Here is a 17,887-nt window from a genome sequence, read left to right as displayed (position 1 = left end):
GTAGAATGTGTGTTCATAGCTTATTTATTTTATACATAGTAGTTTGTACTCTTAATCCTCTACCCCTGTCTTGTCTCTCCTCCCAAATTCACCTTTATAAACAGTTTTCATAAATTTGGCTCTACTTCATTTGAAATTTGAATTTACTATTCACTGGGGTTTGAGGCTAGAGGACAGTTTCAGCATAGAATTATAGGTTTGAATTGGTCTGTATATAATAACTGCTTTCATTCACACGATACTTTTTTTAACTTTCTGTTGAAATGTAATATATGAATAGTCTCTTTTTTAAGTTTTTATTGAAGTATATAATATACATCTAAAAACATGTGCACAATTAGCCTACAGCTTGGTGAATTTTCACAACTGAACAGCCTGTGTAACCAGACTTAGTTCAACATCAGTTCAGCACCAGCCTTTCAGAACTTCCCTTACACTCTCTTCCAGTTATTATACCCATCAGGCTGCACCTCACAAGTAACCACTCTTAACAGGATAGTCTTTCAGAGAGGAGATCAGATACTTATTTGTCAGGGTTGTCCTCTTTTCTCTATTTGCTGCAAATATGAAGAGGATAAGAAAAGAGCAACTTCTGTTTTCTTATCAACACAAAAATAATTGCTGAAGACAAAAAAAAAATCAGAATTCTGTTCACACCGACTCCTATTTACCAATGTAATATTCCGTCAGAGTAATAAATGGAAGATTTAAATCATTTGGAATCATGTTGGAGTCTCTTTAAGTGACGTTTGTCTTCTGAAACAAGTCCCAGAGTAAGCAGGAGTTATGAGTGGATGCAGAGCAGTGTTTGCCCCCGCCCCCTTCCCCCATGGCTGTTTCCCACCCTGAAGGAGACACAAGGAATGACAGATGCTGGGATGCAGAGCTGTGGTTGAGGGATCACCTGATACTTTCCCTTCTTTGCTTACAGTCTCTGAACATTGACAATAGATTCCTAGTATCAATATTAGAATTCTGTTGGAGATTTTTAATTTGGCAACTTCTGTGTTGAATATAACTGTTGTTTCCCATAACTTTCACAAAATTGATTAAAGTTGTTCCATTTTTATTTAAAATATGTCTCTGTTTCTCATCAGGACCCCTGAACAGTGCCCCAGCGTTGTTTCATTATTGTCAGAGAGTTACAATCCTCACGTGCGTTATGGAGCTGCCATGGCCCTGGGCATCTGCTGTGCTGGTACAGGAAACAAGGTAAAGCCCAAAGCCAGGCAGGCAGTTCTTTTCTGGCACCAGACTGTTTTCCCTAGCAGAAAAGTTTATGTAACAGCTGCAAAAATACAAGTGTGCTATAATCTGTACTTGCCTTGCAAGCTCAGCTTCCCCAAACTTCCCCACTTTACTGCGCCGGATTGCTGAAAGCAGTTTAAGAACAAACCACATTACATGGGTGGCTGTAGTAGAAACAATGCTGTTGAATTTTTTGAAAAGCATTGATTTCTTTAAAAAGAAGAAAAAATGTTTTTCTCTTTGAAGAACTACTCTGGCCATTTTACATTGTTATTTCACATGTTTCATTTGCATTTGCGTAATTAGTATTGTGGATATTGTGGAAATCAAAGTTCTTCTTGAGACCACCATGGTCAATTCAGTTTGATTTTTTGTGTGTGTGTTTTAACCTTATACCTAACTGTTATTTGTCTCTTTTTTCCTCAAGAATGTAATAGCTAACCTGGTATTTGTTAAGCCCTCAAAAGTGACAGAAAGAGTTGGGCTAGGCACATTGATAATTTGAAAACAGTTTGTCATGAGATTCATAAAGAAATGCACCAGTGTTTTAATAACAGGTATTCTTGATCAACAGCAATGACATAATCACCACATTTTGCCTTTCATAGCACACATGAACACATCTTGGCTAGTTCCTCAAAAGGTGTACTTTTTCTTTTAACAGCACACAAGCACGTGTCTGTGTGTGAAAGAGAGAGAGAACAAGAAAATGGTTATATCCCCAGAGTCTTTACATCAGAATGGAGCCATGTTTTATAAATCATTTCTTATCCAAACTAAAGCATAATTTTTAGTTTATTGATTGATTCCATGGATTCGATTTTAGCTTGCTTGACTTTTTCTCTAATAAGGAGGGTTAGTATTGGATAAAATAATTTTTCCTAGTCACATAAAACATTATTGAAGCTAGAAATTAAAATAGGCATTTTCACTGCGTGGCAAGAATTGTATAAAAATTTATAAAGAAACGTGCCCTTCCAGTATTCCCATTCTGTCTCCTTACCCTGCTTTATTTTTCTTCAGAGCACTTAGCACCACCTGACATATTTTTATGTCATATTTTTATGACTTAATTGAGCAAAAGAGTTCTTGGTCAAATACAATGAACAAATGCTGGGATATACAAAGCTCTAGTGGCTTCTTTCTCTCTTTTTTTTTCTTTACTTTTTATTTTGTTTTGACCTATTTATTTATTGTCTGTCTCCTCTCCACTGAAATGTAGGGTCCCTGAGAACCAAATATTCACTGCTAAAACCTAAAGTCACACCTGACACATAGTTCAGTTCAGTTCAGTCGCTCAGTCGTGTCAGACTCTGCGACCCCATGAATCACAGCACGCCAGGCCTCCCTGTCCATCACCAACTCCCGGAGTTCACTCAAACTCATGTCCATCAAGTCGGTGATGCCATCCAGCCATCTCATTCTCTGTCGTCCCCGTCTCCTCCCGCCTGCAATCCCTCCCAGCATCAGAGTCTTTTCCAGTGAGTCAACTCTGCGCATGAGGTGGCCAGAGTATTGGAGTTTCAGCTTCAACATCAGTCCTTCCAATGAACACCCAGGACTGATCTCCTTTAGGATGGACTAGTTGGATCTCCTTGCAGTCCAAGGGACTCTCAAGTGTCTTCTCCAACACCACAGTTCAAAAGCATCAATTCTTCGGCAGTCAGCTTTCTTCACAGTCCAACTCTCACATCCATACATGACCACTAGAAAAACCATAGCCTTGACTAGACGGACCTTGGTTGGCAAAGTAATGTCTCTGCTTTTTAATATGCTATCTAGGTTGGTCATAACTTTCCTTCCAAGGAGTAAGCGTCTTTTAATTTCATGGCTGCAGTCAGCATCTGCAGTGATTTTGGAGCCCCAAAAAATAAAGTCTGACACTGTTTCCACTGTTTCCCATCTATTTCCCATGAAGTGATGGGACCAGATGCCTTGATCTTAGTTTTCTGAATGTTGAGCTTCAAGCCAACTTTTTCACTCTCCTCTTTCACTTTCATCAAGAGGCTTTTTAGTTCCTCTTCACTTTTTGCCATAAGGGTGGTGTCATCTGCTTATGGAAGAAGCACAAGCTGGAATCAAGCTTGCCGTCACATAGTAGTTTCAGTAAATATTTGTCAAATGAATGATAGAGGGAAGATCATTTTAAGGATATGAGGAGCAAGTTGAACATAGTCTCTGCCCTCACAGTTTTGTTTTTTAAATGTTGTCATTTTTTGGAGGAGAATTTCTTGCATGAGAATGTATCTTCAATTTTATTAGAGAAGTCATTGTGTGTATAAAATACAGTTTATGGAAATTAGCCTTCATTTTTCCCCGGACACATCTGTTCTATAAAAAGGAAAAATATACTTGAATGTTTTGCAAAGTATTTTCTCCCTCGGGTCTTTAGTAGACATTTATGTCAGACCTCATAAGTTAAATGTAAATTAGATTTTTTTTCTTTCCAGATTATTCTGAACTTAATATGGTGTCTAGGAGCAAATGGTCTTTGAGACACAGCATCTGACAAGTTAATTCAATGAACATTTTTCATTACTCTTACTAAACAAGTCTGCTTTATTTCTAGATAGTTTGTATGATCTACTTATGAATATCTGTCTGAACTTTGGCACTTTAATTTTGTTTCTGAAAAACCTGAAACACCCTGTTTATTCTAAAATATGTCTTTGAGGTTATATCACATAGTTTAAAGGCCAAGTTAGTGTCTTCAAACTCATAAGTTGGAAATTTTGTTAATTTTTATCATGACTACTTCATAAACAATATTAACAATATATGAATAATATTTGAAAAATGTATTCTTCTAAACAACAGCACTACATTTTACAGGAAAGTGAGAAAGAATGCACTTATGTGATGTTTGTTTTATCTGTTAATCACTCTTGATTTTTTTTAAATAAATAAATTGACATGTAAAGAAATCTAAAATTATTACTCCCCACCCCCCCAAAAAGATTCAATTCATTTACCTGGCTTTGAAACAAAGGACATTTGAGAAATGACCTACTGTATTAAAATAAGTGTGATAATCATATAAACTCATTCCTCTGTTCCTCCAGATTTATACTTACTGGCAATGGCAAGCCACTCCAGTACTCTTGCCTAGAAAATCCCATGGATGGAGCAGCCTGGTAGGCTGCAGTCCATGGGGTTGCTACGAGTCAGACACTTTCACTTTTCACTTTCACACATTGGAGAAGGAAATGGCAACCCACTCCAGTGTTCTTGCCTGGAGAATCCCAGGGACGGGGGAGCCTGGTGGGCTGCCGTCTATGAGGTCACACAGAGTCGGACACGACTGAAGTGACTTAGCAGCAGCAGCAGCAAGGACCTTGTAAGAGGTGCTAAACAAAGCTCCTGCAGAGTGTTTAATAGAGCAAAAGAGTTCTTGGTCAAATATGCAAAGCTCTAGTGGTTTCTTTCTCTCTTTTTTTTTTTTGCCTTTTTATTTTATATTGGAGTACAACCAGTTAACAATGTTGTGATAGTTTCAGGTGGACAGAAAAGGGACTCAGCCATAAACATACATGTATCCATTCTCCCCCAAACTCCCCCTTCATCCAGGCTGCCACATAACATTGAGCAGAGTTCCCTGTGCTAAGGAGTAGGACTTTGTTGGTTCTTCATTTTAAATATGCAGTGTGTGCATGTCGCTTTCAAACTCCCTAACTATCCTTTCTCCCTATCCTTCTCCCCTGGCAACCATAAGTTCGTTCTCTAAATCTGTGAGTCTGTTTACTAGTGGTTCCTCTAATAAGGTTTCTTAAACCTTTTGTTATGATATATATATTTCTGGAGCCCTTGATGTGCTAGATACATTTTTGAATCTGCAAGGGAGGGTAATATATAGGATGCCGGAGTTCCCAAATTTAATCAAGGAATCCTGTTTTCATAGAACTGATATTATGAAGAATTTAATATTGGGAAAATCCCAGTAAACATTTTGGAAAATTCCACCATATGTAGTCTTTCAAAGTGCAACCATGGAATCAGTTGTAATCCTTATTGGTTTAATTTGTGTTGCCATTCTCCTAGCAAGTAAAATCTTGTTTTCAGAGTTCTGTTTGTTTTTTGTTTGTTTCAATTTAGATTTGATTTATTTAATTTTTTAAATTAGGTTTTGTAAAATCATCTTAAGATATTTTCTTACTCTAGTATTTGAAAGAAGTTGGATACAGAGTCAGACTGGCCTGAGTTTGCTACACTTGGGTGATTTTTGGCAATTTACCTTTCTGTTTCTTTGTTTATAAAGATTGTTTTCTATTGCTCTTGTTGTTTTAGTGGAAGATATTTTATATATTTAGGATGAATATACCCTCTTCATCCTGAATATGTAATAAATATATAAAATGCCTTCCACTGTACCTGGAAAATAATGTTTATCAAACATTAATCTCATTTTTTCTTACTTTCTTCTTGACCTCTTTTACCCGAAGATAGGAGCACTTGTGTTCTCTAAGCTTCCTTTTCACTTACCATCAGTTATGTTGAAACTTAAAGCATGCTCAGTTCTGACTGTTACATCCAAGTAGTCTTAAATTAACTTGTGAATACAATGTTAGATGGAAATATTGTGTTAGAAAGGCAGTAACTAATTTGAAAATTTAGCTACATGAACTTTATTAAAAGGTTTTTTTTATGCTTTCAGGAAGCAATTAATTTGCTCGAACCAATGACAAATGACCCTGTGAACTATGTGAGGCAAGGAGCTCTCATAGCTTCAGCTCTCATCATGATCCAGCAGACTGAAATCACTTGTCCAAAGGTGAGCAGACAAAAATATTCTCTAGGAGAGAACTATGCACAGGAAGTAGAGAAGTAGGAGAATGGGAGAGCTTTAAGTATATAATATTCTTTGAATGCATTTTTCATAAATTTATGGTCACTTTGTTAATTCAGCTACATAGCCATACTTGAAAAATTAGAACTCATGGGTTGGCTAAATCATAAAAATCAACTGTAATTTCTGCCTTGTGCTGTCCTTTTAAAATGTGTTCAATGGGATGACCTGTTCCTCTGATACATGATACAAACTCAGTGGTCCATGACATTTTTGGTCTGTCCTCTGAGGCAGTAAAAAGTTCTGCAGTCACTTTATATAATGTATACAGTCTCAGTTTAGGAATGCCATTGCCCTCATTGCAGAGCCCTTGGGCGGGGCTTCAGGTGGCTCCAGGAAGACTTTCTTTATCCACAAAAAGCCTCTTGCATATTTCACCCTTGCTGCAGGTGGGATTGTAGCAGGTCTCCGTGCAGCTTTGCCCGCCTCTTCCTCCCTCTCCCTCCTTCCCTTTCTTCTCCCCGCTCTTGCATTGCTTGTGCCTCAGTTGGTAGCAAATGCCTCTCACTTCATGTGTCAGATGTCAGCGCACAGTGACCACTGATCATCTCTCTGAAGCCCATTTCTAGGCTTGGAGTTAAAGCCCAGCCTTCCCCATTCACATCCTTTTCACATGTCCTTCTATCATCTAGTCCTCACATAGACTGTGTGGATGACTCCATAACAGATTTTGAGACATCTGTTTTAAAATCTCATGGGGTCTCCTCTCAGACCTCATTTCAGACTTTTGTTATCTAATGTATCTTGGCACTTCAGCCAGAACTTCTCATTTTGTTGAGAAACAGACAATGCATAGATCTTAGTTCATTTCAGTTCAGTCGCTCAGTCGTGTCCGACTCTCCACAACCCCATGAATCACAGAACGCCAGGCCTCCCTGTCCATCACCAACTCCCAGAGTTCACTCAAACTCATGTCCACAGAGTCGGTGATGCCATCCAGCCATCTCATTCTCTGTCGTCCCCTTCTCCTCCCACCCCCAATCCCTCCCAGCATCAGACTCTTTTCCAGTGAGTCAACTCGTCGCATGAGGTGGCCAAAGTATTGGAGTTTCAGCTTTAGCATCAGTCCTTCCAATGAACACCCAGGATTGATCTCCTTTAGGATAGACTGGTTGGATCCTCTTACAGTCCAAGGGACTCTCAAGAGTCTTCTCCAACACCACAGTTCAAAAGCATCAATTCTTCGGCGATCAGCCTTCTTCACAGTCCAACTCTCACATCCATACATGATTTACATATACTAAAAATTACCATGTTTGATATAATGTAATAGATGTATATAGTTTATGCAGTAATTTCAGATCTTTTAATTCTTAATTTAAACCTAGGGCATTTAACAAGCTTGTATTATTTCTGCTTCTGTATGAGCAGCAGTCAAAGAGATTGACAGCAGAAAATGCCATTGGTATACTGTCTTTTGGCTCATGAAGGAGATTTATTTTCAGCAAAGTAGATAGACTGGGAGGGGGGCAGAGGAGGGTGAAGGAGAAAAATAATTTTAGAATTCATTGATTATTCTGTGAAACTTTGTTTAATAAATTTCAGTTTCTGAGCAGTTGCTATCATTTTTGTCGCTGTTTTTTGTTTTTTTTTTAAATCCAGTTCTACTCTTTCACTTTTAAGACTTGTAAAATTGGATTATTGCAGAAATAGAATCAAACTTCTCATCCTGTTTTAATAATATATTAATGTACTATATCTGCTAGAATATAAACATCTTTTCAAACAGACCACGTTTCTTTTTGGGTTTTGTTTTTAAATACAGCAGTTTTTTGTTTTTTTTTTTTTAGATAGTCCTGGTAGTTATACATGGCACATGGCCTTTACTGAAATTAACTGCAGGCGTAAATGGGAAACATTATGCTCTGATTTTACTAAAATAATTTAAAGCATTTAACTAATGGACATTGTTCTTCAGTAAGAAGTAAATTTGTTTTTTTTTTTATGGAATAGCTCTAGCATTAGTTTATTTTTTTTTTCATTTTTATTTGATAAATGGTACAAAGCACAATGCCAAAAACATTAACAGTTAAAATTTCACCAAATGAAAAAATACTATACAATACACAGTTGTAAAAAGCTACATTAAGTTATTTTACAACTACTTCAAGCTGCGAAAAGAAAAAAAACCCAATGCCATACCTAAGTTATGTTATAATATGAGTAGCTTTTGCATCTTTTATGGATCGTCTTTTGATCGTCTGTTGATGTTTGTTAGCTAGAAGTTATCCAACTGACTGATGTTTTTAAAGAAGGAAGTTTTGTCATGGACTTCATCTCCCCTAACAGTAATATACAGATATTTATTCACTTTGACCTCCCTGTTGCTTTCATGTTGTATGTATTATGAACATGACAAATGTTTTACCATCTTCCCATCCTCTGCTGTAGGATTCATTGATTGATTTAATAACCATAAACTGTGTACCAACAATGGCTGAGTACTTTGGAATGGGGATGAGGTTAGGTTACAGTAGGTTGTGTAGTTTCAAAAAGTCTTCAGCTATTTATTCTAATAAATAAGTAAAACTTTTTCATATTTAGAAAAAGTTAAAAAGAATGCAGCAATTTGAATAATTATTATTTTGTAATCATTCGTAAACATTTTTTGAACCAAGTCTTAGCTGATGTGGATATGTGGGACACACTTCATCTTCACATTGATTCATAATCTTTGGTATTGATTAAGAATGTTGAAATGTAGTTATACCTGGCAGCCTATGCCATTAATATAAATTCCAAGGGGGAAAGTTAAATTTGTACCCCAGTGACAAAAAAGCAAAACTTTATACAACAAATGTTCTTTCTGGAAACACTATCCCTTACAGTGAAATTGTTACTCAGTTCATAATCCTTAAAGTTTAAGTTCTGTTTTGTTGTTTTCTGCTCTGAAGCATATGATCAAGAGCTTTGTAGACTATAGTTTATATCATCTCTCTTTTATCTGATAATTGCTAAGAAGACAAAATTGATATTCTGGAAATTCCATGTGATCCAGTGGTTAGGACTCCATGCTTTCACTGCAGAGAAACTGGTCAGGGAACTAAGATCCTGCAAAAAAAAAAAAGATATTCTTTTGGGGTGGTATATGTTATTGCTTAAAAGAAACAACTGTTAATAAGCTTGAAGAGAAGTAAGTTCTTGAGGCTACAGGGTCCTAGTCACAAGGTTACAACCAGTCCATGAAATAAAGTGAAAATGCCTTGAAATCAAAGGTCACGTGTTAATTTCATCAAGACTATAACCCTTTCCTCAAAGGAATCCAGAAGAGATATTTCTGAGACTTTTTGTGAGATTCTCAATGGAAATTTCCAAAGGAAATGTTTTTTATGTAATCATGATCCAAATCACATCCTTTTATAGAATGCTGTCTTAACACTAAGCTCTACACATTGTGGTCTTAGTTGAACTAACTCCAGTACATCTTTGCTTTTCTTCTGCCGGTTTCTTACTCTCACAAACATAGGCCTAAGAACCTGCATACCCTTTTGGGTGATTACAGATCCAATTTAAAAAGCTGTTATACCAGAAGATCAGAGCCATTTAACTAGAATAATGTTCTTTTATAGATCTTTGGAATTATTTTGTCTCCAGAACCAAACTCTTTATGAAGAATCTGTCTTCTGTTTTTCTTATTAAATGAACTCCACTGTTAGCAGTTACTTGAACATGTATATAGCAAGTAACATACATAGAATCAGATAAAAATATTGACGTATAAGAATAGGATCTAGTGCCCATCCTTGTCCAATATAATCAAGCTACAAGAAAGCTTCTCCCACCACTGACAGGTACCCCTTTTAGAAGTAGGATCATATTTGGCCAAGGTTGATAAGCTTTTGCAGTTCTAAAATAAATCAGCATCAAATTTTAAGGTTTATTTTACAGCAAAATACATTTATAAATAGAAATCTATATTACATACTGTTGCCTTAAGTAAGGGGATTTGGACACTACAGGTGTTGGTGGTAATATAAAGAAAAGGCACAGGCAACTAACATGAACAAAATAATGCTAATAAAATTGAGGAAGGAAGTAGAAACATGATTTGGTATATTGATAGGAGGAAATTATAATAGCACTACCAGGAATATCTTGAAAAAGAAGAAAGATAATTTTCACTTTAGTCACATTAAGTTTGAGATTATAGCGAGTCATTTAGAGATAAGGTGAGAACATAGGAAAATTATCAGAACTAAAGAAAAAATAGGAACCAGTCCAGATAAATTATGTAAGTCCAGAGCCCTTTATCTGCAATTTCAAATTCCAGAAAACTAAAAACTAAGAATTTTCTTTAAGCTCTCATTTGGCTGTAAAATCTAACCTTATATGAACATGTTTATAGCCTTTATCCCATTTAGTAAATATTGAGTCATTTTGCTGCTTCAGAAATATTAATTTGGTTAACTATGGGATACTACCCCCATACTCCACTGAGGTTATTGCATAGTGAATGGTGTATGCACCATGTTAACTGTGAATTCTGAATTCCAAAATTCATTTGGCCTCAAGGATTTTGTGGAAGGAATTAAGAGACCTAGTTGAAGTCATAAGAGCTAATGTATTAATGTAGAAAGATAAAAGGGGGCAAGAAGAACCCTCTGAAACTGATCCCTGATGTACAGCTTTATCTCTATATCCTGGAAAACTGAAGGAAAAAAAAGAGGAGGAGACATACCTAGGTGATAAGTAACAACAGAAAACACTCAGTGGAATTTTATTCCCGTCTCCCCTCTGCCTTTATTTTTCTCTCTGGCATACAAGCATGGGTTGTTTTTGTTCCCCCAACAGTATAAGGTGTGTAGAAAAAAACATGATGAATGTTTAAAATGTAGGAATTTGGAGAAGGTAGACTTTACTCAAACACAGCAGAAAGCATGGATCATAGCATTGTCTGAAATTTAATTATCTTTTCTTTGAGATTATCATGATATAAAATGGGAAATTAATATGACTGTCTTCTACAAATTGTAATTTGTTTTCTGTAGGGGCCATACTATTCATACTGATGAAGTTGAGTCAGAAAATCATGATCCTTAGCCATGAAATTCTTTATGAAGAATCATAATAATGCAAATGAAGTCACTGCTGCATAAGTAATAAAATGTGAGGAAAATTTTTAAGGGATAAACAAAAACTAGCTTTTAAGTACTAGTCTACTTAATGTTAATTTGGATAAACCCATTATATATTTGTATTGTTTTTTATTTTAAATTCCATCTTTCAGATGTTGTCTTCTTGTTTGGGGTGTGATTTTATATTTAAATTTTTCCTTATAATGTACATACAGTGCTTTGTCCAGTGTTTCTTTTTATAAGTTCATGAACTATTTCATAAACTGTTAGCACATAAAATTTCCATCCTATATAAGGTAATGTAAGTGTTCGTCTAAAATAAGTTCAGAATCAAAGGAATTTGACCTGTTGAACCAGAGTAAAAGCATCAAACCTTAGGATTTTTAAAGCTGGAAGGGAATTTGGTGATGATCTCATCATGCAGGGTTTTATATATAGTTAGAGAAAGTACAATGTAGAGAGGTGGCTTGTTTAGTGGCACAGTTAGCTCATTGTTTTCCCCATCACATTCTTTTGCTGCCTATGAATAAAAGTGAGCACCATTTTAAGAAGTATTGTTTTGTTAGAGGTAATAGTCATGGAGGACTGGTGGGATTCTTCTCTGTTAAGACAGCCGTGCTTACTGAACTATGCAATGCCTTTTACACATTACTTTCTGTATATATTACCTCATATGATCTTTACAACAGCCATGTGTTACAATTCCTGTAGAGATGAAGAAACTGAGACTCTTAAAAGATCAGTATCGAGAACTTACCCAAAAAGCTTATTAGAGCAGAGGTATTTACAAGCCAGTGTTGTCTGATCCTGTATTACTCTGTATTATAGCGCAGTGTGGCCTCCCAGACCAAGATAACTGAAAAAGGGAAGAGATTCTGAAAGATTATGTAGTGTAGATAAAATCATTTTGTTAGGAAACTCAAATTCAGTATTTTCTGCTTTTGGCAGATTTGGGGAATTCAATACATTGCTTCTTGAACAAGCAGGCTGCTTTCTGAGTACATACCATTTGAAAAGTGCTTGGTGGGAAAAGTGTAAGACATGGAAGAAACATAAAATATTTCCCTTATTGTCATCCAAAAATCATAGGCACTTTAATAAGATATATTTTATAAATCCTATTTTCTAATTATAAAAGTTAATATATGTTAATTTTAGAAAATACAGAAAATAATAAAGAAGCAAACAAATTACCCATAATCTCTCCCGAAATGTGTCACCATGTGTATTCCATTTTGGTGTGTTCTTTTGGTAAGAGTAATTATTACTCCTCAAAAAGTTAATGTGTGTGCATGATGAAAATCTGTATTGTATGTGTGAATATAAATCCAAAGCATACTCATGCAGCTGCAGTGAAGAGTAGTTTGTTTTAAGGTAGAATGGAAGGACTGTGCCACATCGGAGCCCTGTATGTGGATGGTAAGCAGAATAGCCCTAATTCACAGTGCAGTGAAAGCCTGTGTTCACTCACACAATTTCAGCCTGCTGACTAACAGTGGTGCAGTACAAAATCACATTCAGCATTCCCCCAAGTCTGAATCACCCTCTGTGGAATGAGGGTTGAAAACAGAGCTAGTGCTCTGACACCAGAAAAACCGTGACATCTGTGTTTCAACCATGGGACAGGTCTGCTGTCAAATCTGGTCCAGATCCCTCTCTCTGTGAATCAGAATTTAGGTTTCATTAACACTTGAGCATGGAGAAGGAAATGGCAACCCACTCCAGTGTTCTTGCCTGGTGGGCTGCCGTCTATGGGGTTGCACAGAGTCGGACACGACTGAAGCGACTTAACAGCAGCAGCAGCAGCAGCAGCAACACTTGAGCAATCTGTTCCCTGCTCTAAAATCACACCGCAAGTTAATAGAACTAGGCTGTAATTCTTTTTCTTGTCCTTCAGGTGAATCAGTTCAGACAGCTGTATTCCAAAGTCATCAATGATAAACATGATGATGTCATGGCCAAGTTTGGCGCTATTCTGGCCCAGGGCATACTGGACGCAGGTAAATGTTTTTAAATCTCCCAGATTTATTTATCTCTTTAAACTAAATCTAATGAAATACCTGTTCTAACTATATGACAAAGTAGAAATTGAGTCAGACAAAATTATTTCTGGAAAAAATTTGGAATCTGCAGTTCATAGAAATAATTCAGCACAGTTAAGGCTGCAGACTGTCAGGGTTTGAATCCCAGTCCCTTTACAGTCCTAGCACTATTTCCCCTCTTTATGTCTGTTTTCTTATCTTGTAGAGTCTACCTCATAGTGTTGGGAGGATTAAAAATACATGTAAAGCAATTAAAACCATTCCAGTACCTTAGTAAAGTGTTTGATGAGTGTTGGCTGATTTTTTTCCTTTAATTTTCTTAGTATGAATCAGTTTTAAACAAGTTGACATTGGAAATTTTTTGAGGAAAATAAGTTTTAGACAAATTCTAGCAGCCAAATCATCCTAAAATAAGGTACGTGTAATATTTGCCTAGTATGCATAGTACATTGTACTGGCTCCTGAATTCACATTCGTCATTACTACGCTATGGTTTGTTTCAAAAGAAATGGGCTGACTTTTCAGGATAGAATGGTGTGTTTTAGGGCCTTGGACTTGGGGTTCATTTAGCAGCATACTCTTTAACTGTTTGTTATTATTGGTGATATCTCACTCAGTAGAGTAGAAGGGAGTGAGCACAACTAAGTATTAAAGTATGAGATTCTTTCTCTAACTGTACCCTAGTTGTGTATATAATATATGAATTATATTATAAAAGAATAAAAAAGAATATAATCTTTTTTATTAACCTTTGCTGATTTGGAAGGTAAAAAATAGTATCTCAAGGTTTTCATAGTAATTCTATTAGGTGAGCTCTCAAACTTATTAGTTATCTTAATTTATTCTAATAACTGTTAACCATGTTTATTACCACTATTTTATTGATCAACTAGAAATGTGTTTATATTTCTAGTGAATGAAAAGAAAATCAGGAAAAGAAGCTGAATGTTTTGATATCTTAGGTTATTTTGGCTATTAACCTCTTCATGTTTCCACTTGGAGTACTTTTTTAGTCATATCAAGATTTTCAGTATCCTTATTTCATAAATTTAGGTAATCTCCCTTATAGATAAGGCTTTTTAAAAAAATCTGTCTCCTTTCTAATTTGATTGTTTTACCTTTTTCTTGATTAAATTTATTAGATTTTTCTTTGTGTTTGTTTATATGCTACTGTTTGTCTTTCTGCCCCCTAGATTCTTTATTTTGGCTTGACTCTTTTATTTTCTTTTCTCTCTCTTTTTTTTTTTCTTTTGTTATTTTAGTGCAGTTTTCTAAGTTTCTAAGGCAAATACTCTTCTTTTTTATCCATTTGTCTAGTGGCATTTGTTTTGTTTTAATTTTCCAAGAAGAGAATTTTCTGCTTAAATTTTTAGTGTTTAAGGTATGGTTTATATTTTTCTCTTTTCAATTTAAAAATAGGTCATTGCAGCTATATATAAATAAAGAAAATGTTCTATGGATACTTCAGATGAAGTAAAACTATTTCTGTTCTTGACGGTATTGATTCTTTCTCTCCTGTGGTTATAAACATTATAGACATTGACACGCCATAGTTTCTTCCTTCTCATTCTTTGCCACCTTTCAAGGTTTTTATGTTACACTTACATTGTCGTTGTTGTTGTTCAGTGGCTAAGTCGTGTCCAACTCTTTACAACCCCATGAACTGCAGCACTACAGGCTTCCCTGTCCTTCACTGTCTCCCAGAGTTTGCTCAAACTCAAGTCCATTGAGTCAGTGATGCCATCCAACCATCCATCCTCTGTCATCCCCTTCTCTTGCCCTCAGTCTTTCCCAACATCAGGGTCGTTTCCAGTGAGTCAGCTCTTTGCATCAGGTGGCCAAAGTACTGGGGTTTCAGCTTCAGCATCAGTCCTTATATTGAATATTCAAGTTTGATTTCCTTTAGGATTGGCTGGTTTGATCACCTTGCTGTCTAAGGGACTCTCAAGAGTTTTCTCCAGCACCGCAGTTCAAAAGCATCAATTCATCAGCATCCAGCCTTCTTTGGGCTTCCCTGGTATCTTGGCTGTTAAAGAATCCACCTACAGTGCAGGAGACCCTGGCGTCGGGAAGATCCCCTGGAGAAGGGATAGGCTACCCATTCCAGTATTCTTGGGCTTCCCTGGTGGCTCAGATGGTAAAGAATCTGCCTGCAATGCGGAAGACCTGGCTTCGATCCTTGGATTGGGAAGATCCCCTGAAGAAGGGAACGCCTACCCACTCCAGTATTCTTGCCTAGAGGATTCCATGGACAGAGAAGCCTGGCAGGCTACAGTCCATTTGGTTGCAAAGAATTGGACATGACTGAGTGACTTTTACTTCACACTCTTCACAGGCTTCTTTATGATCCAACTCTCACATACATGACTACTGAAAAAACTGTTGCTTCGACTATATGGACCTTTGGTAGCAAAGTGCTGTCTCTGCTTTTTAATACACTGTCTAGGTTTGTCATAGCTCTTCTTCCAAGGAGCAAGCGTCTCTTAATTTTGTGGTTGCAGTCACCATCTGCATTGATTTTGGAGCTCAAGTAAATGAAATCTGACACTCTTTTGATGTTTTCCATGTCTGTTTGCCATGAAGTGATAGGATCTGATGCCATGATCTTAGTTTTTTTGAATATTGAGTTTTAAGCCAGCTTTTTCCTCCATCAAAAGGCTCTTTAGTTCTTCACTTTCTGCCTTTTAAGTGTCATCATCTGCATATCTGAGGCTGTTGATATTTCTCCCAGCAGTCTTGATTCCACCTTGTGATTCATTGTCATGGCTCATAACAAATACATTCTCTTGTGACTGTGTGGATCACAATAAACTGGAAAATTCTGAAAGAGATGGGAATACCAGACCACCTGACCTGCCTCTTGAGAAATCTGTATGCAGGTCAGGAAGCCACAGTTAGAACTGGACATGGAACAACAGACTGGTTCTGAATAGGAAAAGGAGTACATCAAGGCTGTATATTGTCACCCTGCTTATTTAACTTATATGCAGAGTACATCATGAGAAACGCTGGGCTGGAGGAAGCCCAAGCTGGAATCAAGATTGCTGGGAGAAATATCAATAACCTCAGATATGCAGATAACACCACCCTTATGGCAGAAAGGGAAGAACTAAAAAGCCTCTTGATGAAAGTGAAAGAGGAGAGTGAAAAAGTTGGCTTGAAGCTCAACATTCAGAAAACTAAGATCATGGCACCCGGTCCCATCACTTCATGGCAAATAGATGGGGAAACAGTGTCAGACTTTATTTTTCTGGGCTACAAAATCACTGCAGATGGTGATTGCAGCAATGAAATTAAAAGATGCTTACACCTTTTAAGGAAAGTTATGACCAACCTAGACAGCATATTAAAAAGCAGAGACATTACTTTGCCAACAAAGGTCTGTCTAGTCAAGGCTATGGCTTTTCCAGTGGTCATGTATGGTTGTGAGAGTTGGACTGTGAAGAAAGCTGATTGCCGAAGAGTTGATGCTTTGGAACTGTGGTGTTGGAGAAGACTCTGGAGAGTCCCTTGGACTGCAAGGAGAGCCAACCAGTCCATCCTAAAGGAGATCAGTCCTGGATGTTCATTTGGAAGGACTGATGTTGAAGCTGAAACTCCAATACTTTGGCCACCTGATGCGAAGAGCTGACTCATTGGAAAAGACTGATGCTGGGAAAGATTGAAGGCAGGAGGAAAAGGGGACGACAGAGAATGAGATGATTGGATGGCATCACCATCTCGATGGACATGGGTTTGGGTGAACTCCGGGAGTTGGTGATGGACAGGTAGGCCTGACGTGCTGCAGTTCATGGGGTCGCAAAGAGTCGGACACAACTGAGCAACTGAACTGACTAACTGACTGTGAAATTATAGTTCTCAGTTTAGTCTTAGATTCATATTTAAATGAATTCATTGCTTACCACCATTTCTTTTATGCTGCTTCTTTTTCTAGGGTATCTATACTAAGACTTGACATTTAACTTACGGATTTTGTCATTCAGGTTCACTCTGTGGGTTTTGATAGATGCATAATGCTATGTATCCACCTTTACAGTATTAAACAGAAGAGTTTTACTGCCTTAAAAATCCTCTGTGCTCTACCTTTTCATCCCTCCCTCCCTACTATCTCCAGTCCCCTAGCAGCCACTACTAATCTTTTTTGCTATCTCTTAGCTTTAGTGTTTCCTTTTCCAGAATGTTATATAGTTGGAATCATACACTATGTAGCCTTTTCAGATTGACTATTTTTGGTAATTGGTTTTTAAATAGGATTTAGAAGTAACATTTTACCACTCCGTAATCTTTTATTTTTTCTTTTAGCTGCTGCTTTTTGAATTTTATGATTTTAGACTTCAACCCTTTACTCATTCATTCATTGGTTTTTACTAAATCAGAGTCATTTGTTAAGGAACTGGGGAGAGAATAATTCTTTATTTTAGCTTTATTCTGCCATCTCTACCAGAAGACCTCTCTGGGTTTTCCCCTCCTTCCTCTTTGAACCCCTCTCCCCTTCCACCACTTTTTTGTGTCTGTTTGATCTGTATTGAACCAATCAAGTTTTGGTGCTTCTTTCCATTTCTCTTTTTAGTGTTATTAAAAGTTCTGTCTTGCCATGTTCACTATTAGGAGCATAAAATTATTTCCTTACCCTTTTTCGCTTTGCTTTAGAAAAAATTTTATGATTTGTCTCAAATCAA

At 36.8% G+C, this 17,887-nt stretch overlaps 1 protein-coding gene across 1 annotated transcript in view; it reads left to right on the top strand.

The window, feature by feature from the left end:
• Positions 1–17,887, top strand: part of PSMD1 (proteasome 26S subunit, non-ATPase 1) — an 88,159-nt gene that overhangs the window by 55,627 nt on the left and 14,645 nt on the right. The window contains exons 17-19 of the mRNA XM_088844910.1: positions 1,098–1,212; positions 5,900–6,016; positions 13,064–13,166. Coding sequence (XP_088701036.1) covers positions 1,098–1,212; positions 5,900–6,016; positions 13,064–13,166 — 335 coding nt within the window. The remainder of the gene's footprint in view (positions 1–1,097; positions 1,213–5,899; positions 6,017–13,063; positions 13,167–17,887) is intronic.

This window comes from Moschus berezovskii, chromosome 2 (assembly GCF_049115385.1).
Source record: "Moschus berezovskii isolate FMDL1 chromosome 2, NW_MosBer_1.0, whole genome shotgun sequence".
Taxonomy (NCBI): domain Eukaryota; kingdom Metazoa; phylum Chordata; class Mammalia; order Artiodactyla; family Moschidae; genus Moschus; species Moschus berezovskii.
Note: the sequence above shows the minus strand (reverse complement) of the source record. Positions and strands in the feature narration are given on the sequence as shown.